We start from the raw sequence: 26277 nt of genomic DNA on the forward strand, positions 1-26277 counted from the left end.
CCTGCGAAGCGACGGCTGGGGCGGGGCGGGCCGCGGTCTGTTGTCAGGGCCGAGCCTCCCCGGGAAACTGCGGAGTTTTGTCATTAAAAAGAGCCGAGACGTTGAGCGTGCATTTCCCAGCGTGCGTTGTTTCCCCCGAGCCGGCTGTGCCTTGTAGCCAAGCAGGCCAAGGGTGTGCACTGGGAAGAAGATAGCCAGCCGGTGGAGGAGGGAGGTGATCCAGCCCCTCTTGCTCAGCCCTGGTGAGGCACCTCTGGAGTGCTGTGTGCAGGTCTTGGCTCCTCAGGACAGGAGTGACACGGAGCTGCTGGAGCGGGTCCTGTGGCTGGCAACGAGGGCGCCTGGAGCACCTCTCTTAGGAGGAGAGGCCGAGGGAAAGGCCTGCGCCTGTGCAGCCTCGAGGCGGCTGGAAAGGGACCTCATTAACAGGCTCACACCTCCTCACCTTCTCTCAGCCTTAGGTGTATGAGCGCAGGAACCAAAACTACATCTTTAGGCACTGTACCTTTTATACACAGGCCATGGCAGCCACAAAGAAAAGAAAATAATAATGGAATCTTCAAATAATTTAGATTGGAAAAGATCTCAAGTATCGAGTCCAACCTTTGACTAAAATACCACCCGGTCAATTAGATGATAGCACTGTGTGTCCCGTCCAGTCATTTCTGGAATACCTCCAGGGATGTCCCTCCACCACCTCCCTGGGCAGCCCATTCCAATGCTGACAAGCCCTTCGGTGAAGAAATTCTTCCTGGTGTCCAACCTCCCCGGCACATGAAAATGAACGCTAGGAGAGGTCAGTGCCTGCCAAGGAAAGGCTGTTTTCCCATCCAAGCACCAGGCCAGCCAGCACCTGTATGTCATGGGACACTGCAGAGGAGATTTAAGACTCTGACTGCGTGGTTTGCGATTGCCCCAGAGCCTTCAGGGTTAGCAGGTATTTGACTCCCAGGTGGGTAAGCTTGAAGGGTGTTTATGATCAGTGCAGACTGATCATAAAAGGGGGTGACTACCACCATGCTCTACTTATGTTGTCTTCATGTACACCACTACAGAACCCACACCACTTCATGATGATGATGGCAAACTCAGTGGAAACAAATCAATCATAAAGCCACACTGGTTTTCATTTCCACAGTGAGTTAATATTCTCATTCAGCTCACGTCTAAGTCAAATATTGGGAAAACTTCCAAAATCCTTAAAATCAAGCAACTTCTGTTTTGCAGTTAAACAAAAAAAAATTGTCAATATCCAAAGCTGGTGATAAATTTTTCAAACAGGTTCATAAAAAATGATAAAGGTATTATGTACATGCAGAAAACAGACCACACTCCTAATTTCACTGCCCTCCAAAAGATTTTCCATAGCTGTTTATGGGAAAATACATGGAATAGTTCAATTAAGCATTACTGAGAAATACAGTATTGTTTTCATGACTGTTTATTAAAAGACAAGCAGAAATGTCTCAGGATAATGTAGCAAGAAAATATTTGAAACAAGTGTATTTTTAAAAATGTTTATTGAAATGCCTTCATTGCATCATGCAGGATACAAAAATCATTATTAGAAAACCTTTATAACTATATTTAGGAGTAAAATCAAGATACATAAGGGAAAATAATAACTGTATAAACAAAAGCAATTTATTTGATAGTGTTTTAAATTATAGATTACAGGCTGTGATCGGCACAGATGATAACAATTATCTTGCAACAACAGTCTCTTCTTTTATGATTCAAGTCAAAACTGGTGTTTGTCATGCTAGAACAACATCACCTGTGTAAACCATGAACCTGTTCATTACAGTTACAGGGTTTAAAAAGTATAACAAAAATATTCTGCCAGGATACTTCTATTCTCTTTTCAGTTTGTTTAATCGAAAGCCATTAACTTTTCATCAAGGAAAAAAAAAAAAGGCTAATGTGCTTTCTTCTAGTACACAAACCACAGAGCGTGTAAGTTTCAGTTACTGAAATACAACCTCTTTAAAGTCATGACACTTTCCTGAAGTTCATTTCAATTAAATAGTTTATATTTTTGCAATATTACTCAAGGACTTGGAGGTGATTTTAAAATGGGAGACTGCTGCACCCTCAGTATTTTTGCTGTTTTAGGAATCTCAGTCCCTACTGCTTCAAACTTTCAGGGGTTTTTATTCATACACTGCTTAGTGTAAACTCTTAGAACTCACCTCTCTCTTTTTATTTCTATTTGACAGCATTATTTTGTGCAGATATACATTAAACAACAAAACAACTCTCTGGGACTGAAAGCTTGGCTCCAAAGAATTCAGGTAGGTAGAGATTTTGGTGCCAGCTTCAAGGCAGGCAATGTTTGAGAGATGTCAATAGAGCGTCCACTTGGCACAGAGTAAAATTAGAATCACACTGGGACCTTACTACATAAAAGAAAATTGCTGTAGGGTCCAGAATCAGTGTATTCTGTTCAACAGGAAAAATTAAAAAAAATCCCTATTTATGAGGAAGCTATTACATGTGTTTCCATTTCTCATCCTTGTGGAAAAAGAATGCATCTTTATAAAGCTATCCTTTTTTTTTTAATCTCCTTTCTTTTTTTTGAGCTCCACAGATGGAAACTTTAAACATACAGTTTGATGTTCAATATGGAAAAAGCACAAGAGCTTTTCCAGATATTTGATAAAGACAGCAGTGGAAAAATTGATTTTGATGAATTTCTTGTTACACTGAGACCTCCCATGTCCAATGCAAGGAAAGAGATCATCATGCAGCCATTTCAGAAGTTAGGTAAGACTGGAGATGGCATTGTAACAATTGGAGATTTACGCGGGGTGTATATTGTAAAATATCAACCCAAATACCTAAATGGAGACTGGACAGAGGATCAAGTCCTTAGAGCCTTTCTGGGACACTTTGATTCACCCAACACTTTGATTTGATGCCAAAAAGTGTTTGAACACACAAAATATAACAATTTAATTACATTAAAAGTCATTAAGAGTTTTGGCACTGTCCCCTTACAGAAAGTTAGGTACAAGTAACAATATGAAAAACGTAAGGGAATCATGTAACTCTTTGGCTCTGTTGTAACACTTAACTACTAAGGCAAGAACTGTACCTTAGGGCTGCTTTTTTGTTTGTATTTTTAGAAAATACTTGACTAAAAGTTTTAAAAAGTCACCTAATCGTCTATAAATGTCAAATGTTGCATATTAAAATATATGCTTATTACACCTTTTTGTTTCACTACTAAAATTTTTGCATACCAATGAGAACACACACACTTGTAAACTGTTCAGTATAAATGTATGAAGACATTCTCTGTATAAGAGAATTTGTAGAAACTTCTCATTCAGTCAAGATGCTGTAGTTAAAATTGCCTGATTATCCATTTTGGAGCACTATGATTCTCTCAACAGCTTTAGCTCGTTCATTCCTATAAAGATCAACTACAACAGGTAACAACTCCCCCTTTTCAATGCATTTGTAACCCCCTCTCAATCTGAGGTTTTGGGTGCACATCATAAGGAGGACATTTCAGGGTATTCACTGGCTTTTCAGCTGTCACTAGCTATGGCTAACTTCATTAGTTACGTTATTGCAGGATGCCCTATTGCTCCCCTTTTATTATAACATGAAGTGGGTGTAGCCTTCTGCGCCTGTAACAATGACATCCATCCATATCCTCATGGCTTCTGGAGAAGGAGCAACCATGTAGTAGATGCGGTCATGGGTCTTCACACTGAAGGTCAGCAATGGGTTTGGGCTCTAGAATAAAACACAAAGAAGATACCAAAAGAGTGAAATCAAAGCCATTTATTGGTAACAGATGTGGAATTGCTTACAGGTATATTTATGAATAGGGTTAAGAAGAAAGATAAAATGTTGTACCACTGCATCTTATATTGCAGCAGAGATGCATTTTAAGTGTTTGTAGCCACCATAAACACCTTTTACACCATTTTCCCAGCAGACTGTTACACATTACTACAGGGCTCCAAGCTGTTGTTTCATGCCCAAATAACTAACTCTGACACTCTGTCCAGTGACTGTCACAAATTGTTCACAGCTCATTTAAATTACAGGTGAGAGGCAGGGGGTGCCATGAGCTACTGGCACAGTTAGCTCTCCCTGGGATAGAGGCATGCAGCCAGCCCTTGGCTTGTCCAAGCCACTGATTTCAGTGGACTTGCCACTGGACTAAGGAACTCCTTGCAGCAAATCCCGCTTTGCAGGTAGACACTTATCTCTGCTTCCATTAGTAAAAAAAAAAAAAACCCAAACAATGCTAATCACTCATTAGCTTCCTCTTCCTTTTCCTCCTCTCCAGGGGTTTTTGTTAGTATTTGTTTCTTTTTTTTTTTTTTTTCCAATAATGTTAGTTCTCCCTTTAATTTTACAGCAGCTGCTATACTTTGGGTACTCTATGTGATATGTGGTTAAAACAGCAGTAACAACGTTTACCTTATATGCATTCTTTAGATGATCATAATAGACTTCTTCAATAGCTTGAAAATATATTACACCTTTTAATTTAGTTTCGTGTTTGTCTAAAAGAGAAAAGACAGAATGACTTCAGAACTGAAATGAAGTAAGAAGCAAAAGCTTAATTTGCATTTCCATATATGTTCAGCTGACAAGGAACTGACTCAACAGTTCTGCTTCTGAAATCCCACAGAAACCTTCAACCTTTCTTACTAGTTTGTTGGTTTTGTTGAGAGATGCATTTTTGACTTTGTCTTCTTTTTCACTTAGCTTCCAAGGATAAAAGCTTTTGTAATTTCCTCATCTACTAGCAAGTCACTCCCTACACTGAAGTGTCTAAATGTTATGGAGGGTATTAGTCCACAGAAGGACAGATGTCTCTCAGATATATCCACTCTTCCAATTCCATGAAAACCAGCCAGACTTCAGACAGTTCGCACACTAAGACCTCCAATTTGTCTTCAAGGGAAGACTGTAATGATGACCAAATGTTCAATACAATCTGACAGCAAAACCTTTATATTAGAACACAGTTTGTGCATGTAGTTTTTTAAAAAAATGCTTCCTCACGTGTGAACTTAAGAGTCACCACTATAATTTTTCACAAGAAAAAAGGAGCAGGAGTGGCATCCACCCTCCATTCTCTTGCAGTGGAGAGAGGAATTGTTAAGAAGCATCCCAACTGCACCGTGGACACTGAAAGGCAAACTTCCTTTCACTCCCAGGACTTCTGTATTAGGGGAATATAATGCTTTCTGCCCCCAAGTCATAGTATCATCTCAACACTGAACAGTCATGCAGAACATTTTTATCAGTCCCATAAGAGATTCTGCTGTCATTTAAACACTTGGGGAACTCAGCTTACATCCTATGTGTAGCTGCAGGCAATTCTGAAAGCTTCATTTGATGGCAAAATGAAATCCCAGAGAGCAAACGATGCAGCTTTGGGAATCTTCCTGCCAGCCCCTAGAGAAGCAGTACTGAAGCACGGAGGTACAGGATTATGAGATTACAGCACACTGAGATAAACACAGCACTATACAAAGCGTGCTGTCTGTGCACTACCAGTAAGCAGGGCATCCACTCTCTTTTCAAGCCCCACCTGGGGCCTTGGTTACCAGACTATTTCAGGTACCCACAAGCTCCCATCGAAAGAGTCTTGGTAGAGTTCCCTGAATGCTTCAGTTCAGAAAGTGCAGATGCTTCAGTTGCTGCACTAAGCTGTCAGACTTCAGGGTAAGTTCTTGGTTCAGTGCACTCCAGAACTAAAGCATTATCTTAGTACATTCACTTAGAGTTCAATTACTCTGAATTTACAGCACCAGTATTTATTTTGGAAATCTACTACGTATTTAAAATCTAGATAGATCCTCACTCATACAAGCAGCAGCATTTTAGTGCAGCTGGTACAGATTCCTCATAAAAGTACACTTGTTGGCTGGAGTCCTTGAGACATTAGCAGAAGTTTTCTTTGGTAATTGAGATTACATTATGGCAACTGTACTGCACTCAGAAGTGAAACCATTAAATGTTACCATAACTACTAAAAAAAAGATGAAAAAAGATCAGTACCAGATGGGAACGCTACTGTGTGTTACAGGCCCTCCTAACCAATAAACCAGATGTTAAGAACAAAATAAAAAATGTTTGTAACATTCTTCATTGTTCTACTGCAAACTAGTAAGGAATATTCAGTGGGTATGAAATGAATGAATCAATTCAATTTTAAGTTCCTTATGAGTTGCTGGAAAGCAGTTATGTCAGTAAAGTAAATGAAACTGTTTGGGTGGTTTTTGTACTCAGTGTTTTCTTCTGTGTCTTAGCAATGCCAATCCTGCATATACCTCTTTCTGGCCTCTCTGAACAATGAATATTCAGAGCGCAATGTTATTTTTGCGGCTTCCTCAGAACTGAGACTTCCAAGTCAAACCACATGTATATTTGCACAGTATTTGGAGAAATAAGTATGTTCTTAAATTCCCCATTTCTGGGTCTACCCTAAGATAAAAGTAATGTAAAGCTTATAATGGCTCCAGATATTGTATAACACCACTTTGTGTACACAAACACCTTTGGAGTACTGTGTGTTCTTCATCTGAAATTCCTTACGATTTCAAAATAAGACAAACTCAAAAAGTCTACCCATGTATGTTTAATTTCCTGAAAACCTTTTCTTCACATTAAGTACAGGACTGCAGAAACATTCACTTCAAATTTCATGGTCAGTATAATAAATTATATTCTTGTATAAAGGGTACAAGAAATCATTCAGTCATTGGGGCAAATAGATAATATTTAAAAATAAAATATGTGGAACCAATTATCTGTGTACTTGTAACCTGATCATCTTCCATTTTTTCTCTTGTCCATCTGCATCTTCTCCTTTGTTTTGTTTCATATGCTCAATTCTGCCTTACCTTGCAGGAGGATTGAATGCAATAGGGAAGGGCTCACATGACCTCTTAAGTGAATGGATGAAATGGAAATCTAAGTTTTATCTGGACTCCCTACTTCATAACTCAGCTGAGTTTGGTAAGAAAATAGAAAAACAGATGTACCCTAGTAGCAATCCTGCCACCTACCTGCATAATAAGTAAAAGTTCTCTTGTTTCTGTCAAAAACAAACCACCGTTTTTTCCACGTTTTAATTTTTCCTCCCATTTTAATCAGAAAGCCTCGGCAGGTCTTCTCAGTGAGAGAAATGTGGTAACAGGTCTCTATGTTGTGCCCAGCTGTTTCAATGTGACTTCGTAGGTCAAAGTCTTCCTTTCTAATGGGCAAATAGCGAGTCAAGGGACGAGCCTACAGTAAAGAAAAAAAAGTCATATTATTTTTAAGAGAAGCCTTATCATCTCCTGGACTTTTGGCTACAAGGACATAACTGAACACTGCTCATAGAGTCTAAGAATAAATGTTAGAAAAATAAAAGAGCTTTTACTTCAGATCTAATATTCTTGAAAAGAAAAATTCCTTAAACGTCTAACTTTACAATGTTGTAAAAGCCAGAGAGAGCATAAGAAGTTCCTTGAAATCAACAGCTGGTGAGCTGGTAAAACAGAGCTCACAGCACAGAAAAGTTGTCTTAGAATTACGGCATCAGTTAAATATAACGGTGTGTTGCTGCCTTAGATGAAGTCCATGAACTTCGTATGTAGGATGTTAAGCAAACCCTTTATTCCTCAGGATCAAATACTCACTGCACACATGCCACTCTTTAATTTTAATTCTACTGCTACAGGTATTTTCATGCAGAATATAATATATAAATAATAAGAACATGCTATTGCAGGAAACATTAATAATAGGAATGAACCGTAATCGCCAGTTAGTTTCACAGAGATTGCAGTGAACAAAACAGAATTATTTTCGGCTGAAGAAATTAACTTTGATAACTAGTTCACAGTGTGGTACAGAGAGCTGAAGTGCATCCCTCTTCAAGAGGCAGCAAAGCAGTGCAGGAGACAGTGCCTCATTCTTGATTGCAGTTCAAGACTCTGCACCAAGCCTGGATAATGTCAGTTGGGAAAATAAGCAGGAGGAGGCAGTCATTTGGAACCTCTGCCGACTGAGGGAATATTCCTGTTTTCTGTGCCTGAGGGTCTATGCACAATCACCACCCCCTCATTTTAAACACAGAAAACAGGTCTCCCAGAGAAGGCTCCTGCTGCAGCTGAGGCAAAGACAGGCTACTTTGGAACAGAAGCTGATTTTAGATGCTTTCAAGGACCTGTGAAAGGAGCATCTCCCTGTCTCTCTCACCCTGGACTCCTGACTCCAGTGACCTGGAGAAACTAATCTGCCCCTGCTCCATTCCTCAAGCTAGCCTGTTAAATCCCACTGTGAGTCTCAAATCAAAGGGACTTTCCCTCAATGCATTCTTAAGAGCCTATTGGTGCAATAAGAGCTGTGTTGCTCACAAGAACTCTTAGCACCCTTCTAAAATTATGCATTCCTGCATGATACGAGCTGGCACCAGATCTGGCAATTGCAAAGGTGGAGTTCCTTCCTCTCCTTTACATTTCTAAGGGTCAAACGTGCTGGGGAAAAAAAAAATTGGTCTCACTGTAAAAAGGAAATAAAAAAGAAAAAAAAATCAGTCATTTTTTACAGATATGTTTTTGTCTTCCTGCCAATTCAGTCTTCTCTCTGCCAAGTCTGACAATTAGCAGTAACTGACAGGACATTCTGTTACAACACATACATGCACTAATTTGGGGTAAAGATACCAGCACTGCATTGTAGTTTATGCCATATGTGAGTTGTCAACAAAATTTCTGAGAAAAAAAGGAGGCAAGCAAGTAAAATTTAGCATTCCTAATTACATTTTACATAAAAATGAATGAATATATTTAACTAGAAACAGCTGGTTAAAACATCAGCAACGGTAGCACAGATAAAACCAGAAAGATATTCCAATATGATATGGAATCTTCTGCACTCAAATACATCTATTAAGATGAAGACATTGTCTTGCTCTGGTATACTAGCAATGACTGCCTAGTCTATTTGCTGTACCTTAGAGATATTATTGGTTTTGGAGGAATAAACAAATAGGTAAGACCCTAAGCCTAAAGAAAACTCAAGGTACCTCTAAACCCAAAGAAGAAGCAAAAATATGTAGGAGGTAACACTTTTTAAATTAAGTAAAATTTCTCATGTTGTACTTTACTCATGTAAAGTCCCATTAACTTTAGAAAAAATAATATTTACTCTCTACTGTAGATGTGGAGCTGAAAAAAACTTCCTTTTTTGTCTTTTTTATTTTTGGTCAAATGTTTGGAAGTAATAATTCACATTTCAAGGTATTTTATGTATTTAAAGAAAAAGCAAAACACCAGTGGTTTATAAAACTAACACACTGACAAATTTCTGTTGTTTTGGCCAAAAATATCTGCTCTGCCTATATTCAGTTACAAACTTTATAGGATTAATATTGATACTTTATATATAAAATGCTAAATAGATACCTAAGCTGTCATCTAACTTTAAATGAATACTTGGCTCCAAGAGCCCAAGCAAAACAATTGCACCTCCAAAATACTAAATCCGTCTGTTCAGCTGAAAGCAGTTCTGTTTGTCACTGGCAGAAATATACACTTAGTCCTTTCTTTGTATATGAAGGCGAAGTCTTGCAGTTCAAAACCATTTCACTTCCCCGTATCTGACCTGTGCTCTTTGTTTCTCACGTATTTTGACTTCTTTTTCAATTAATTTTTGCCTCTGGCTTGTTTCTTCCTCCAATCTTTTCTCCAGTTGCTCTCTGCGGCGTTTTTCTTCTTCCAGAGCTCGTTTCTTAGCTTCCATCTCCCGTTCCTAAATACCACAGCACATAGAGAACTTCAGTTATATGCAAAACTAGAGTTGGCAATATCATTTCTAAGCTAGGGCTAAACACCTTTTTGTCCCTGAAGTAGGCAGAAATATATATCCAGCACAATGGACTGAAATTTGGAGTAAGAATTGCAAACAGAAATGAACGTTCTTCTTAAGCAGCTCCCGCAGCAGGTGTCAAACCAGTGCCAATGAAGTTTCTGGGGATTTTACCAACAACTTGTCCTTTGCAATAGCAGATACTGCGTATGGGCTCAAGGTTGTAGTGTGAGATAAAGCCAAGAGGAAAGAGGTGTTTTTTAAGTGTCTATTAGGTATAAGCTATGTAGGTTTCTATGTTGCATTAGGTGAATATTATCCAAACTTACATGCCTACTCTTAGTTACTCAAAATTACGCTTACCCTGGTCTCAAGCAGTCGAGTCTTTTCAGCATGTGCTTGTTTGAGAAGTCTCTCCATCTCCTCTATTCTTGCAACATTTGAAGTGCTAGCACTGCAAAAAACGCCATTATTTCTTATTTAAAATAATAGTTGGTATTTAAAGAAATATTTTGCAGTCCAACATAATTTAGGAATGGAGTTGACAGTGTTCAGATCCAATTCAGCACAGTAACCACTAACAAAAAAAGAGGTACGTTTGGTGAGCTGATGAATGACTACAGCAGTTCTTCTGTACTTTGAGCACCCACAAATTTTATGCATTTCTACAAAAAAAAGTGTTTCTCTTGCCTTAAAACTGGCAAAATATAACTTAAACATTTTAAACTGGTCAGAACAAAGCACCATAAATTAAGTCTGATATGGCTAGAAAATATTCTCAGACATCTAAAACAGTCTGAATTAATTTTGCTTAAATGAAATTTTGTCAAGGAAAATTAACTGCCTATCTTCCAGATTTTATCAACAAAATCACACTCTTTTTTTCTTTCACCAAAGTTTGCCTTGTGAGAAACGGATCTGTTGTAGAGGGTCCTTTTCTGGTTTTTGTATTGATTTGAGCTGTTTGTTTCTTTGTGTTGCTTTTTTTGTTTTCCTCTGGCATTGCCTGCAAGAGTCAGAAGAGCAGAAGAGCAAACAGTGCCAGTGAAATTCAACAGCTGTTGGGGCTTCCCAGTCCTGAGCTGGAGAGTGGACTTAAAATGATGGTAAGCTCAGACACACCATCCTCCTTCCAAATGGTCAGAGCAGGAAGTCAGAAAGGTTTCATATCACTGACACATTAGATCAATGCACAGAATTAGTTCCCAGCCTGTCTCCAGCTATCAGAAACTTGCTGACTGTCCGTTTAAAAGAGAAATCCTCAAAACCCAAGTCCTGATGTTTTTCCTTCAGAAAAACCAAAACCAACACCAACCAATGCAAAAAAGCCCAAGCATACCATCTGGCAGAATGACTGCCACTGGTATTTTCTGAAACTCTATAAACACTGCAGTGATAATGACTAAAAGGGGAAAGCCAGGGGCTTCCCTGCGATAGCAAACAGATGCTAAGTAAAACACTACATGCTAGTCAAAAGAACTGTCCTTGTGTTCACAAGGTATTCAAAGTGCTGTAAGAAAGCTGTACTTTCAGCCTCTATTTATGCTTGAGAAACTGGGGGGCAGGACTGTGAGCAGGAATGAAAGCATTACCATGTCAGAAATAAAAAACAGACTATCAGGAGAAAATTGTTAGCATACAATTTTGAGACTCATCTGGACTTTTAACACCGATCATGGAAATTCCTTTCATCTGAGAAATGGTGTCTGAGCTGACAGCCTCTGAAGATGAGAAAAGCAAGCCTTTCAGTGTCATCTCTTCATTTTTACTAACCCAGAAAAGGGAGAGGAAAGGGCAAAAAGACTTTTGGAGGAAGCCTGAGTGCTTCAGCTTAAGCATCTAGTTGGTTAACATGCTGGACTTGTAGAAGAAGTGTACATTTCAATGGCACATCCCCTTGAGAAATTTTTTATCAGAGGAAATGCCTTCCCTGCAGTGATCAGGTGAGGAAGCACTGATTGCTCTGTAAACTTCAGTATTATGACTTAACTCTTCGTATTTCTATTTTCCATCTTTCGATAAACTGGTGAGGTGTAGTTAAATCTGATTATGAGGAGCTAGACAAATATGATGCCTGTCTAATGATCTTACATTTTCTTAACCAATCAGCAGCATTCACACTATCACAGTGTCAACATGTACATATTCTCTTTTTTCATAATGACACTATGACCACTGTAGGATCACAAGGAAAGAGGATTTACCTGGAAATGTTGTCTGGTGAGCATGCTGATATGCTCGTCTCCATACTGTCGGAACTGTCTAAGCTTAGCGTGTCAAAGGCATGGTCCTTGTAACTACGATCTGGGTAATGGAAACTGTTCAAATACACATTGGATTCCGATGCTGTCCTGCTGTAGAATTCTGGAGACTTCTGCCTTTGGTTTTCACAGATGCGCTGATGGTTATACCCTATAAAGTACACAGGAAACACTGATTTCACACAAAAATTATGTGACAGGAACATAACTTGTTAGCAGCACAAGCATTTTGAACACCACTGCAGTCTTTACTGCACTGTGACCAAGGTACTACAATATTACGGTTAATTTTACAAGTTAATCACACTGAAATAAAAGCTTTAAATATCTGTTTTATCTATGATGGATTCAAATATATGCATATTAGTATAAGTGACTTTTCAATATATGTTCTTGTATGTGTAGTATGAAAATCTAATTTGAAAAAATGAAATTTACATTTTAAAATTAAATTAGACCTCATCTGGAAAGTAATGCAGTTAAATTCAGGAATTTAGAAGAAATGACACTGACTAAATTAGAGAAAAAAAGAAAAAAAGTCCTGATATTCATATTCTTAAGTACTTTTCTGGTTGACTTTATTGAATATGGATTTTTTTTAAAATCTGTTTGGGAAACTTAGCTTTCCAGTAACTGCAATTGGACTCTTAATTTCAGCTCAAATAATACAGGCTGCTTGTTATAGAATCATAGTTACGAGGTAGAGGTACTTCACTGGAGTTTTGAAATTGCAGTTCACCCTTACAGGATTGAAGCAGATCTTACAGCTCAGTGATTCTGAAGAAAAGGGTCTTCTGTTATTTTTCCACAAAAACGTTTTTTCTGAAAAGCCATCCTTCTTGAACACAGGGAACTTTGTTTGGCAATGTGTCCTTTGAAAATGTCTATTCACAATTATTTTTATCTCACATCTCCATTGCTCTTTCAAAGTAATGCAGACTTAGAGAGGTTGTTGAGCTTGCCTGATTTGAACTGCTGAATTATTTTACAGAGCCATTTTAAGGTTGTTCCATCAATGTGATTAGAAATGCAACTGCATTGCTCATCTTTCCCTTCAATGAATGCAAGAACTGAGACTTTCTCATAGTTCTGATAGTTAGGTTTATAATATTCTCTGCACATTTCTGACCCAAATTCTGAGCTGCTGGCAGAGCTGGAGACTAGGAAGGACTGATAGACTACACGAGAACCTCTCATTCTTACAGGAAGGCAGCCACTGACATTCCACATATTTAAGATAAACAGACATGGGAAAAATGCAGACCAATGTACAAATGAACCAAGGTCCATATAAAAATTTTTACTAGACACCATTAAGACACTGATGTTAAGTAAGCAAGCATGCTTAAAGTGCAGTATTTTTCTGCCTTATTCCCTATCTATGCATACAAGGTTACTCTCTGGTATTTTTTGCCATGCCAGAGGTGGGAGAGTCCCAGTTCAGAGAGCCAACAACTGCAGTTATCTCAAAAGCATGTCTTCAGCTGAATAATTAAAGCATATCATTAGAGTAACTGTGCCCTACAAGCATTTCCAAGGTAGTTTTCTCCTCACTTCCCTCTGTACCATACAAAGCTTTCTTGGACATACTTAAAGCTGGTTTCTAAGGAACTAATAGGACTCACATGCCATTTAAAAGAACATTAAATTTCACTCAAAAATTCAATTGCATCGATTAGTAAAACAGACAAAAGGGACACAAATATACCTCAGCAGTCATAAGCAATAGCATCACACAGCACAGGTATTACTGATTCACATGTGTGGTTTTCATTTTCCCCCTTATTTTGGCAAATGCTTCTGTTATTGCAGATAAGCAATTACCTTTCATACTCGAACCTTTGGAATGACTAATTGCTGCTGTGAAATGGTTATCAATGATTCATTAGGGAAAGAGAGAAAAAAATAAATTACTGAAAGAACTTTATTCAAATGCATGCTTTTCTGTTGAACCCTCTACAAATCCTTGCCTACTCTGAAATCTTAATTCCGTATTTTATATTTCACTGAAAAATAAACCCATCTAAAAGGCACAGAGCAGCATAGCAGTGCTACAAACGCTCTACCCCTTAAGATAAAAAAACCCAGTTTTTGAGGAGAATATTTATCAGTCAAATTTATGCAATCATGCATATAACTAAACACTGGAAGAAATCAACATTTGTTAGGTTGCAAAATGAGATGCATTCACAGAAACAAAGCATAATTCAGTGTTCTCCTCTTATGTTCATGCTGTAAGCAGCAGGAAGCTCAAAGCTCAGTATCAGCTGCATACCAACACCACGAGGCCACATAGCCAACCTGCCTCCATTACAGCCACCCCTACACACTGGGCAGGCGCAATTTGTTGTTTAAGGAATTTTTAATTGCTCCTATTCACACAACATGCATTTAAAAATATTAGACTCCTTGTAAGATCCAGCACTTAAATAAAACTTCCCACAAGCCAAGATTTGTATCAGTTAAGTCTAACCTGATACAAGAGCTAAAATATTTGTTGTTGCCTTGGTTTTACTACAGAGCTCCACTGCTCTGCTGCAAACCCGTAAACTCGAAAATGTTAACAGCCATACTGTTGAGAAAAATATTGCAAAAATCCATAAAGCCGTGTCATCAAAGAAAAATATTCCAAAGGAGTTACTGCAGAATCACAAAATCCAGGTATACCACCACAAATTTATGGTGAGGGTAGAACTAGAGGTGAAAGCTGTTATTTAAAGTGGCACTGTCAAGTATATAAAGAGCCCACTAGTATTTTATGAAAATGATCCCATTGCATTTTTCTTTTATTCCTATTCTTTTCTTCTTTCTCTTCTTTTTTTTTTTTTCCCTTTTTAAAGACTGACATTAGCATGTCAAGATACATTTGTTGTGTGGAAACATGCCAAAGTAGGAAGCCCAAGTCTGTCTACCTTGTCATTGTCACCCACAGAGCTGCAAAGATTTCTACATTTTCTGCTCTATTTGTGTGGCTATGAGCAAAGAAGCAAAAAATTAGGCCTGTGCAAAGCCAGAGCTCTGCAGATATTAGCACAAGTCAGAAGTTTTGTTGTGACAGGTTATTTGACAGCAGGAAAAAAAGAATTTTTGAAATGCTGTCATTATTTAACAATTATTTAAAAGTTTTTCAAGAGTCTAGGAACTACTTGACAGTGCTGATGCAACTGGTACTTTTGCAAAAACATCACATGAGAAGCACAGCCAGGGAAGGGGATATTTTCATACCTCTTCTGGTTTTTCCTGAGTTTGACAAGAAAAAGAGTGAAAAACAAATAAAAAAGGCAGACTGCTTTGAAAAGTTTCTAGATTGTTTGTACAGATATCCCTTGCTTGCAGTATACTGTTTGTTTTATAAAGAGCTTAGAAAGGACACAAATAATCATCTTGCTGGTCCCTAAGTTCTCTGTCCCAACAGCTTTGTTCCCAGTGCTGTGTCTGGTCTTACCCCTTAATTCCCAGCTAACCATTCCTTCTTCCCTTCTGGAGTCCATCCTGCAGTCAGTGGGACTGCATTGGCTAACCCTCCCTCCTTGTCCTGCCTCTCCTTGTGGAAGCTTCTGGCAACCAGCCCTGTCTGGGAGCTCCAAGCATCCACCTGCCCAGGGTGAGCTCTCGAGATTGTACCAAATAGCGGCTTCTTCGTTCTGTTTTTGCATGCGGTTTGGGTACAAAGCCATGTCCACAGGAGGTGAATTTATAAATAAAGTCTTTCGAAAGTACCTCATGAATGGCTGCTAAGAAATATCTTTTTCCACTAGTGACTTATAACAAATATGTGTCCTCTAAAACATTTAAGTTGCCCTTAACTCAGGCTATGGTTACTGACAGCTACTGTGTCTTTCAGTAACAATTCTTGAACTCACGTAACTGACTCAACAGGGTTTGGTAATCCTGGAAAAAAGACTGTTTACTACTTAAAAATCCATGAAAATATTCATTACTTCGTCCAGCCTAAAATTTTTTCACAGATATTGCTTGTTCCTGCATAAAGAAAATGAGAGTGAAATTCATGTTCAAACCCAAGTGGCTGTTCTTAATTTCCTGATTTCACTTTTAACTTTTCTTTTTTTCTCAGCTCAGACTTTTACAGTTACCTTCATGGACTGAAATAAGAAAAACTGGAGAAAGCATATTAGAGAAAACTCATTTCAGACGATGACTAGTTTAGTGGTAACACTCAGATGATATCTTTAAACCAGCTGAGCTGCTACTGCCTCCAGCCAGCCTTGAATATACTTGTTTTCAGATCTACGTGCACACACCGGAACATCTGGTCTAGAACTTTGCTCAATGCTGTCGAGCCCTAAGGACCACAGGAAGCTACTAACACCACATCTGGAGCACATCCTCCTCTTTGGATAGCAGTGTGTGGGTCACTGTTTGATAGCCAGGGCTCTGGACTGGGTGGATGAGGTGGCATTTATCATGTGCGACCCTGGCTCCCCACTGACCCCAGCTCCAGTGCTCTGGGTGCCACTCTATGCCCAAGGTATCAGGAAACCAAGGCACCCATGTCGTTTGCCATAGATCACCTTGGCCACAGAAAACTGACAGAGTGAAAAACCTGTCAAGTGGGGAAAGAAACGCAAAGAAAGCAAGCGCTGACTCACTACACATGACAGGTAGAGAACACTTTTTATCTCATCATCACCACCTTCAGACGAACAACTAACTTTTGGAGCAGGAAGATTAGAGAGCTTGTATTTATCAGTATAATCAGTCTCTATACATTTATGAAGTTCCACTGATTTGTCAGTAAATCTTCTGAAAAATATTCACTTATTCTGAAAAGGCAAACCTGATCTACTTCAAGAATGTTTTTACGATAAATATGCTGTATTTATTATAATATAAGCATTTATCACTGAGTGATGGAGTAAAAGAACATCTCCAAGGATGTCCACTGACATGACATCTGGCTTGGCTTTCAAAGATGCATTTAAAGATGTCTGATGAAATTAATTGTAGTTACTCAGACTCAAGTACTGTTGATTTTAGTGCAAGACAAGTAAGATTTCGTAATTTTAGTGGGCAATGATATTCCATTTCAGTGGTCCTGTGTGGTGCATTGAAACAATACATTGTGTTCAGAACATTACCCACATCGCACTGTTCCACAGAAATGCACTTTCTTTACTTTTGACTTTGAAGAAAGTTTGTTTTCCTTCCATGTGCTGAGTATGGGTGTGAAGTGTGAGGGGAAACCAGAAATCCCACCAAGTTAAACTCAGTCCCTTCCCTGCTCAAACCATGAAGGGACTTTTATTAAGGCTTTACCTGTAAGGCTGAATGAAAGGTGCTTGAAGACTGTTTCTCTGGCCTTCTGTATAGCTGGATAGAAATACTCTGGGATCTGACTCCTGCCACCTGACTTGGATATTCCTGTCCTTGCTGAGTTCTGCACTGCAGTGCAGAAAGAGTTCTGCAAACACTTTTGTGGTGTGTTACCCAGACAAAGGGGCTTTCCCCAACCTAGAAACGTGGCACTTCAATGCAAAAAAAAGTTACACTCTTCAAGTTCCTCCTATAGCAATAAATTCAAGGAGCTTGAGGTTGAACAGAAAGGGAATAAACCCTTTAGTAACTACTGAGAGGCCACAAATGACCCTTGTGTTCGTATATTCTTCCTGTTTACAACACTTTGAAAATCCTGCGATAATAAAGCACCTGTTTTCCTTTTGCAAAGCTGATGTTTCAGAAAAGGACATCTAGAACTGTCCTCTTTCCCAGTACAAATTAATCCCTTAAGGCTCTCTTCATAATTTTCTATTTCCATTCAAATTGTTGGATCTTTCAAAAAATAACAGCCAACTAGTATGACATGCAGTATAGCACATGATTCTTCAACAGCATATGTGCTATGCCAACTGCCCCAATGAATACATCTCTCTTCTCCCCAGCCTCTCTTCTTTGTCAGACCATAATTCAATCTTGATTTGTGAGGTTTCTCTCTTTCTCACTCATAAGACAAGAAATCTGACCATACTCTTAGATTGTCTTAATTGCACAGTGACAAGAAAATTAAACACTTACAGTGATTTATTTTTAAAACCCTTGCCTGTGTTAGGTTTGGTAATAGTTTAATGTTGTGGTTTAGGCCACACGCTAACACTCTTTGCAACCATTTTATTTCCAATTTAAAATACTTGATCTCTTGTCAAAAATTAGCCAAAACATCCCTATTGATTTTCAGACTGAAATAACACCACAATGATGAGTCTGAATATAATTGCCAGCTATTCCACTTTTGCACACACATTACATCAAAGACGCTTTTCAAGCTGAGCATGAAGCTCCTTTTGCGTTGTACCTAAGATATGTACAGGTAAGTTAGCCACAACACTGCAGGTTTGTGTAAGGCCTGCTGCACAGCTAAAGCTCAAAACCAACAAATCACAACTGGATCAGCTGTGTAAAGGGGCTGTAGCAAGTCAGGATCTTTTCTCAGCTTGCTTGTTCCATCCCTGCGTTGAGTCATCTTGGTGCGTATGACTGACCTCAGTCAGTGCAGTGACCTTTACCAGCTGCAAGCTCTGACAAGTCCTGTAACAACGGGATGGATCTAGCTCAGCTCAGGCTCAGTTAGTGCCGTTCTACACAAGTACCTCCTGCACTGACATTGATAATGATGATGCAGATGCTGGAAAGAAAATAAACTGACAGATGGCACTGAGGAGTGCCTCCATTTGGAGATGGGGCACTTACGAATAATACATCCCATTAAAGCAGGAAATACGTGCACCGACTCAAGTCAACAAACAACAGACACAGAATCCAATCACCCACAAGATCATGTTTCCGAGGTGTAGCTTTGCCTTTGGATCCAGAATTGCTGTGTTCCTCTTAAAGAACACAGCCATCTATCAACAACAAAACAGCTCTCTCCCTTCCTATTTTGTAGCCCAAATATTTAACACCACTTATAATACCACAGTCATAGCTTCTCACTCTCTCTGGGGAATTTATCCAGGCAAAAACATGTGCACGTGAAGAACAATTTTTAAGATCCCAACATAGAAAAAAAAGGGAAGAGGAAAAAAGAAAGAACATGTAATATATTGCTTCAAAATCACTCACAGAAATTACCCAGTTAACACAATGTGTATTTTCAATATACTTTTCTTGTTCACTGGATTATATTTGGTGACCATGTACTTAAAAACTACACATGCACCTACATAGTAATATTAACCTCTTATTTTGTCAATATAAGAAAAAATCAGTTATATTTACAGCTTGCTTTTGTCACCAAGAAGTAAACTTTTATTTTGCAGACCTGTTGATTATAGCAACACCAGTTTCAGGCTTATTTCTGAAAAAACCTGAATGCTGATGTTAAACAGAAATGAAACAATGAAAAGGTCGTACCTTTGTGCATCCTTCTCGACTCCGACTCTTTGGTCATGGTTGCCAGGCAGTGAGGAAGTACGCTGCCACAGCTGTTGCTCTGTCCTAATGGTAAATGTCCCTGCACGAAATTTTGTAAATACGTGCTTAAAACTGTATTTCAAGACTTTTTTTAATCAGCAATGGCAAAATAATGTGCTTTGTCATGAATATTAATGTCATATCAATCAGCCATTGATATTTCAACTGTGTAAAGTCTCTATTAGGCCAAAATGTTTCCACTTTCCTGCTGTTTGTTGATTTACCACATCACAAATAAAGAGTATTTTCACTTTATATATAAACTTTACCATTTAGAGGCCTTCAGTAGGGAAGAAAACAACAAGTTGTGTCTCTGGAATCAATTTAAACCAGCCCAAAAATACAATCCTTGAGACAGAAATTGGGTATTTACGATTAATATACTACAGCCAGGCATTTCCAGAGGAAATGGCTGAAGGATGGTCAGAAGAATGGCTGTTAGTGCAGAAGGTTTTATATACATTCCCATTTGTTAATAAACCTCAAGTCATTTCAAAGTCAACTTCACGCATGAATTTGGGGGGTTACACAGTGCTTAGGGTGCTACCCAGTCTTCCCCCTAACCCAGCACAGATTCTCCTGCAGAGGCTGGAAGGCTCTAGGGAGCAGCCACGTACTTTGTTTGCGATGTTGCGTCCCAGCGTGGCACTGCTGAAGTGGGGAGACACAGACGGGGTCGTTTTCTTGCGGGGCAAGGTATCGCTCAGGTACGTGCTCTCCCTGTGCTGCTTCTTGCGCTCTTCCAGGTTTCTGAAATGCTTCATGGGGAATTTGTTACAGTTTTGACAAAATGAAGTGATGCACTTGCTCAGTTATACTCTATATGGAAAATACTGATAGTCTGGAGAGAACAAAATCTAACATACAGAGCGCCTGCCTCCTGCTTCACAGTGCTTTCCATCACATTAAAGTCATACTGATTAAAAAAATGCATTGAATTTATGCGCACATTTTATGTACACGTCCCTGTACCTTTACTTCTGTGTTAAATATTCAAGTCTAGTGTACAAATGGAACTCAATGACAAAGGAAAACTTTTCCTTAGAAGTTATTCTAATGGATTGGTGGCTTAAAACCAATACAGCTTTTGAAAGGCATGGTTCAAATGTACATGAAAAATTAACTTAGGATTTCACACATACATTATTGCTGCAAGTCCTCTGACAGTTACAATGGCTCGTGAATATTAATATTTCCCTCTGCATTATAGGGTGATTTTTTGTTCAGAAACATTCTATAATACATCACGTTGATTTTTAAATGAGCAGTGCCTTTAAGTGCAACACTGTAAGCACGATCTTAAACTTACAGTCTATCATTCTAAAGTCCTCACACATAAATAAACTTTAAACAAAACAAAATAATCCCAAGTTATCAGCTTTGAAACTGTTACCTGTTGTTGCCTGTGGTGTTTCTTAGCTGGCAGAGGTGGAGGTGTATCAGATAAAGGAATAGGATCTACATGAGTAGCCATGACCTCAGGCCAATGGACTGATGGAAGTTGAGCAACAGAGCGAGGAGAAAGAGAGTGAGGAAACACAAATCCAGAACAGAGAGGTGATCTTAGCTTTATAGAAAAAAGAGAAATTACACATAGAGTTTTCTTTTTGGAATTTCTCAAAAGATACGGCACATAAAAGCTGCAGTTTTAGCACTGTGTTTGTTGGGGTGTTTAGCAGGAAAGGAGGTGTACTCTACTGCAAATCTCACGGCATACTGAGCTACCAGAAGCAGCACACAAATGCCAAATTCTAAACCAGTTTCTGCTTTATTGCAATGAAAAGTTTTGTGGCTTTACAATTATAAGGTTATTCTGTTGCTTTAAAAGTGGATTTTTTCAAAATTTCACAAAGAACGAGGAAAAGAAAATAAGTTAGAAAACAGACTGGACAGACTCCAATAGCTAAGGAGTAGCTAAGATAGGTAGAAGCTATTCATCTCCCATTACTATTCAAGATATACTTCTACGACCTAATGGGGAGGGAGGGGAGTGAAGAAAAAGAATCTACAAAACATACAAAATAAACACCTGAACACCACTAATCGAGCTGTCATAAGCTTGTCCACAGACGGTTTCCCAAAGGTGCATTACATTACAGTGTTTGGCAGGCAAAGTTTGTCACTTAGTGCTGCTTGGGTCATAAGAATTCAGTTTTTTTGGCCTTCAGAGTCCCATCTACCTCATCAAAGACACGTTACAGCTGGAGCAGTCCTTCAGCTTTACTACTAACCTGTTATCTGACTTGGCAACTGGCAGAGGGCAGTTTGCTTTAGGGTCAGTTTGTTACATGTTGAATTACCAAAAAAGAAAAAATAAAGAAAATAAAAAAGACAGCCATGAAAGAACAATGCAAACAAAGGGAAATGTCTCTCAAACAAACCTCTTCATTTTGTGGCTGGCTCATCAGCACAGCCGTGGAAGGCTCAGTGGCAACTGCTTCAACATCTGAGGGGGTCTGAGTGGAAGGGGATATATTCGTGGAATTGCCATACAGCTCACTAATTTCACTTACACTGATATAGCCCTAAAAGGAGGAATTCAGAAGTTAAAAGGAGCAAAAGCCAAAAGACATGCAAGAGTATTAATGTATCCAGTACAATGAAAGTTAGTTTAGAGCGATTCAGCCAAATATTTGTTATCATTGAAATACTTAATCATAAATAAAATAAAATTAGCATCAAGATTTTTGAATGTTAAATACTTGGATTCAGAAAATTTTTCTTAATTTAATTCCAAAAACATTTGTATAATCAAAGTGCAAATCTACATTAGGTGTCCAAAAGATTTTACTAAAATACAAATACCCTTTAGAAATTATGTAGCTCTTTCTCAGGAAAGCAGATTGGGTGAAAAGGAAGAATAAATCTTATTCTGAGATCTTAAAAAATTTTTGTCTTAGATTAAATAACCTGGTTTGTTTCTTGCCTAACTATTAGGCTAATTTGAGTAAATCAAATGACTAAGAGAACTGGGAAGAACTTCCATAATGACAAGCCATTCCCATAAATTACACTAACACATCTTCCATTTGCATTGTCTGGAAGACACCTCTAACTTTTATATGTTACCAGAAGAACCAGGTGAGACGCTGTTAGTGTTAGGCCTACAGCCATTACAATTTGTTTCTTTTTGTTTGTTTTATTAAGCAGTCATACAGAAAGTGATGGACTGAGGGATGGCAGGAACATTAGCGTGCTTCTGCCTGCTGAGAAGATTTATGCAAGAAGATTTAAGGTATGACAACAAAAAATCACTGTTGAAGCAATGTCATAATAATGAGCTAGAAATATGTTTATTTTAAAATCAAAATGTAAAGCTGCTTTCATGCTGACAGTGTGTGGCAAGGGCAGAGTTCCTATTACTGCACCAACATAGTGACATACCAGTGTGTATACTTCAGCAGTTCCATAAGAGAAACCACAGACTGCTACAGTATTTCTTTTTTTTAGAAATGCCTAAATTTACCAATGATCACAGAAGACAACTTGAAAAGAAATACCAACATTGCTATCTATTAGCATAATTTCCAATGTATGATATCAGTTATTTCAAGCAGATAAGACAATTCTGGGAAATTATGTATCACATAGTGAACAAAGCACTCGACAAATGAGAGGCAAATCTTAACTTTCATATTATTTGATGACCCATTAATTGAGGAAACTGGCTAAGATACTAAAGTTTATCTCTCAAAACGTGGCAACAGTACGATAAAACAGAATCCAGTATGAATTAACATAAAACTTGCTTAACCATCTTGTAGTGGCAGTTTATCAGTAACCAAAACTCAGCAATTCTGTAATGCAATATTGTGTTAATATTAAAGATTGAAACACTTTCATCTTTATATGAAGAACATTCAGTTCTGACTCACAATGCCAGTGAGGATTTAGAAGGGGGATAAAAGACTAAGTAAGGAACAAATGACTGTGCTGTGCACTAGCTCAGACCACTGTTGCACTTAAATAAATGGTTTCAAGTCAGATCAGTCATCCAAGTAATTTTTTCAATGCTGAACTTTTAAACAGCATTGATCTTCCTTGCTTATTTAAGTACTGGGATAAGCATCCTGCTTCTTTATGTGAGGCAGTGTTACTACTCTCTTGCTGTGCAGGCTGTGAGTCAGCTCCCAATGGATGGCAGTGTTACAAATGTGTGCTTTAGTGAAGAGGGCTGGCAAACATTGGACCACAGACTCGACTGATGCATGAGCAAACCTATGGTGAAATAAACTGCTGTGCCAGCAGTCTCTGTAAGCCTGTCCTTGGTGCCTGATTTTTAAAGGTGCCAGGACAGTCACCAGAGAAGAATTTAACTGGATCAAGACAAACATGACATCTGGCAAATGTATTTCTTTTGCAGGATAGAGCCTATGGAAACACTGAAGATGAAACACATAACCCTTGCTGCTCCTTTTCTTATTTGCCTTGGAGTAAGTCCTGACTGACTTCACTGCAGTGATCTGAATGACATCGCTGAATAATCCATTTCATTAAAAAAGAATGTAGCCTCCTTTAATGTAGTTGCATTTTGAAGTATGTGAGTAAACAAGCCATGAAGTGTATGCAAAAAACCCCAACCAGATACCACCCACTCTAGTGAGAGAACGGGCAGATCCATCTCAAAAGGAAAAGAATGAAGCTTAGACTTGCTGGATGTCCTGGTGGGAGGTCAGATGTCCAGGCCAGAACACAAGCAGGACACTGAAAGTCTAAGTGAACAAGGAAAGGTGCTCAATCCCACTGGCATGTGAAACTGCACGCTAGGAACTTGGAGATCAGATAAGCAATACCCCAGTTCCCAGGTGAAGGAAGGATATGTGGTTGCTTTAGACTTTGAGAGCCCAACTTCCCAGAGAGACACCTACACTGTAAGATGTGGCAGACTTTGTTCAGGGCTTCAATACAGGCAGATCCAGCAAGACCAGTAAGAACTCTAAATTCTAAGTTAATGAAGCAGTCACAGATGTCTGTCTGTATATTTTAAATGCTAAATTTTCTGCTTCCTCTGACTGTTCAAAAAAGTGAAATAAATAGCTCAATATGTATCTTAGAACTACAATACCTCGAAGTCTTCAAATCAATGCTTTTTAAAAAGAACAAAATGTACATTTGTCACACTTTAGCAAAGAGCCTTAGAATAAGGGAGGGGAGGCAATGATAAAATCTACAGTGCAAAAATAAGACCAAACTGTGTTTGTACTTGAACAGTTATACCCAGATCTCATTCTTCTTCACTTCAATGAGGTTTAATTGTCTGTTTTTTGGAAAATTAGACATACACACACACTCCACACACATAAAACCAATCATTTCTCCACAGCAAGATATTAAAGCGATACCAGTTACATTTGGAAGAATGTCAAGAAAAGCTATTTTTGCTCACTAATGAATTTAGAATTCTGTTAATAAGTTAAAAAAATGGTATGAAGTTACTTTGTAAAGATCTGATGACTAGGACTTCATTAAACACTACATACTGAAGTGCTTTTGCACAAAGTGTTATTAAAAATTAGTTATGGTAACGTCAAAAGCAGAGAAACTCTTTACCTCTTTCAGACTATTGGGACTGACAGGAAATCCCTTTCCTCCAGAAAGTGTGGAATACTTCTTTTCCAGATTACAGAGATTTTCTTTTTCCTGTTAAAATCAGACATTTTATATTAAATACCAACAGCCATGTAGTGAAAATAAATGTTAGCCATTTCCTTAACTATGTGAAGAAACACACTGGGATAGAAGACTGAAACTGCAGAGCAGAGCTTCAGCTTCCTCCTTTTAGAACACAACTGAACAAAGAAATGGAGGCACAGAACAAAAAACAAATGAATGACTTTATTTAACAACAAGAGCCAAACCAGGTAAGTGCTCCTTCAGCATTTTGAAAATGATGATTCTGCTTAGTGAACTAAACATGGTTTCTCTCACGATTAAAAGCAGAACATGAAACAGACATGAAGGGCTCATGCCAGCTTATTAACCAGATGTTAGCTGATGTGAAGTAGTTCATCTCATGGCCTCGTAGGGGCTATTACAAGCCAAAAATCTGAGCCCTCTGCACAGAGCACAGTCCCAGTAGCCACAAAGAGAGCACAGGCTTCCAGCTTCAGCATGTGGGTGGGTGCCTCTGCTTGAGTCCTTGGGAAAGAGGGCATCTCTAAAACCCTCTTGATTATCAAATACCAGCAGTGTTTTCTCTTAAGAATATCTGCTGATTGACTGCAAAAGATTTCCTTTTTTTTATTTTAAAGGTGAACGTCTGTCATATTATTACCAACCTGCTATCTTCTGCACGACTGATGCTCTTCTTGAGCTTTACATTCATTTATTCTATGAAATTCTCTTTTATTGCATGCTAAAAATGTTTGAAAGACAAAAATTACTTACTCTTTGCAGCATCATTATTAAGTTGTTTTTCTCTTTTACAAAATGATCTTGTTCTCTTTGTGCTTGTTGAACAATATGACTGGCTTGTTTCTTGAGAGCAGAAATCTTTTCCTAATATAAGAAAATCACAATTTACATGATTTGTTTTCAAATCTCAAGACAACCTGCAGCAAAGATCCTATTCATGAAAGTTCACTTACTCATATACATGACTAAGCAAAAGGAAAATAAGTTTTTATAAGACAGCTCACTACTCTGAAGGAGATAATTAAATAAGAATTAGACAGTAAAAAATACTGAACAGAACTGGTTTAGAGATCCATCCTCTGATTTCTGAAAAAAAGTGATATTTAATTGATATAGATAG

General features: G+C 38.4%; 1 protein-coding gene across 6 annotated transcripts in view; it reads right to left on the reverse strand.

Annotated features, from left to right (window-relative positions):
- Positions 1-2567: 2567 nt before the first annotated feature.
- The window catches only part of PHLDB2 (pleckstrin homology like domain family B member 2), a 64543-nt gene continuing 40833 nt past the window's right edge, over positions 2568-26277 (reverse strand). For 2 of the 6 annotated variants that reach the window (XM_066174980.1, XM_066174972.1), the window contains 12 exons: positions 25911-26021; positions 25074-25163; positions 21905-22048; positions 20917-21090; positions 20141-20281; positions 19464-19563; positions 12039-12246; positions 10198-10288; positions 9631-9777; positions 7047-7266; positions 4444-4529; positions 2568-3747 (listed from right to left, as the gene is read on the reverse strand). In XM_066174980.1, coding sequence (XP_066031077.1) covers positions 3607-3747; positions 4444-4529; positions 7047-7266; positions 9631-9777; positions 10198-10288; positions 12039-12246; positions 19464-19563; positions 20141-20281; positions 20917-21090; positions 21905-22048; positions 25074-25163; positions 25911-26021 — 1653 coding nt within the window. In that variant the 3' untranslated portion in view covers positions 2568-3606. The remainder of the gene's footprint in view (positions 3748-4443; positions 4530-7046; positions 7267-9630; positions 9778-10197; positions 10289-12038; positions 12247-19463; positions 19564-20140; positions 20282-20916; positions 21091-21904; positions 22049-25073; positions 25164-25910; positions 26022-26277) is intronic. The other 4 variants (XM_066175004.1, XM_066174995.1, XM_066174987.1 and 1 more) reach the window with 3 other exon arrangements.

This window comes from Chamaea fasciata, unplaced genomic scaffold, assembly GCF_029207755.1.
Source record: "Chamaea fasciata isolate MVZ Bird 193981 ecotype frontalis unplaced genomic scaffold, bChaFas1.0.hap1 SCAF_2, whole genome shotgun sequence".
Taxonomy (NCBI): Eukaryota; Metazoa; Chordata; class Aves; order Passeriformes; family Sylviidae; genus Chamaea; species Chamaea fasciata.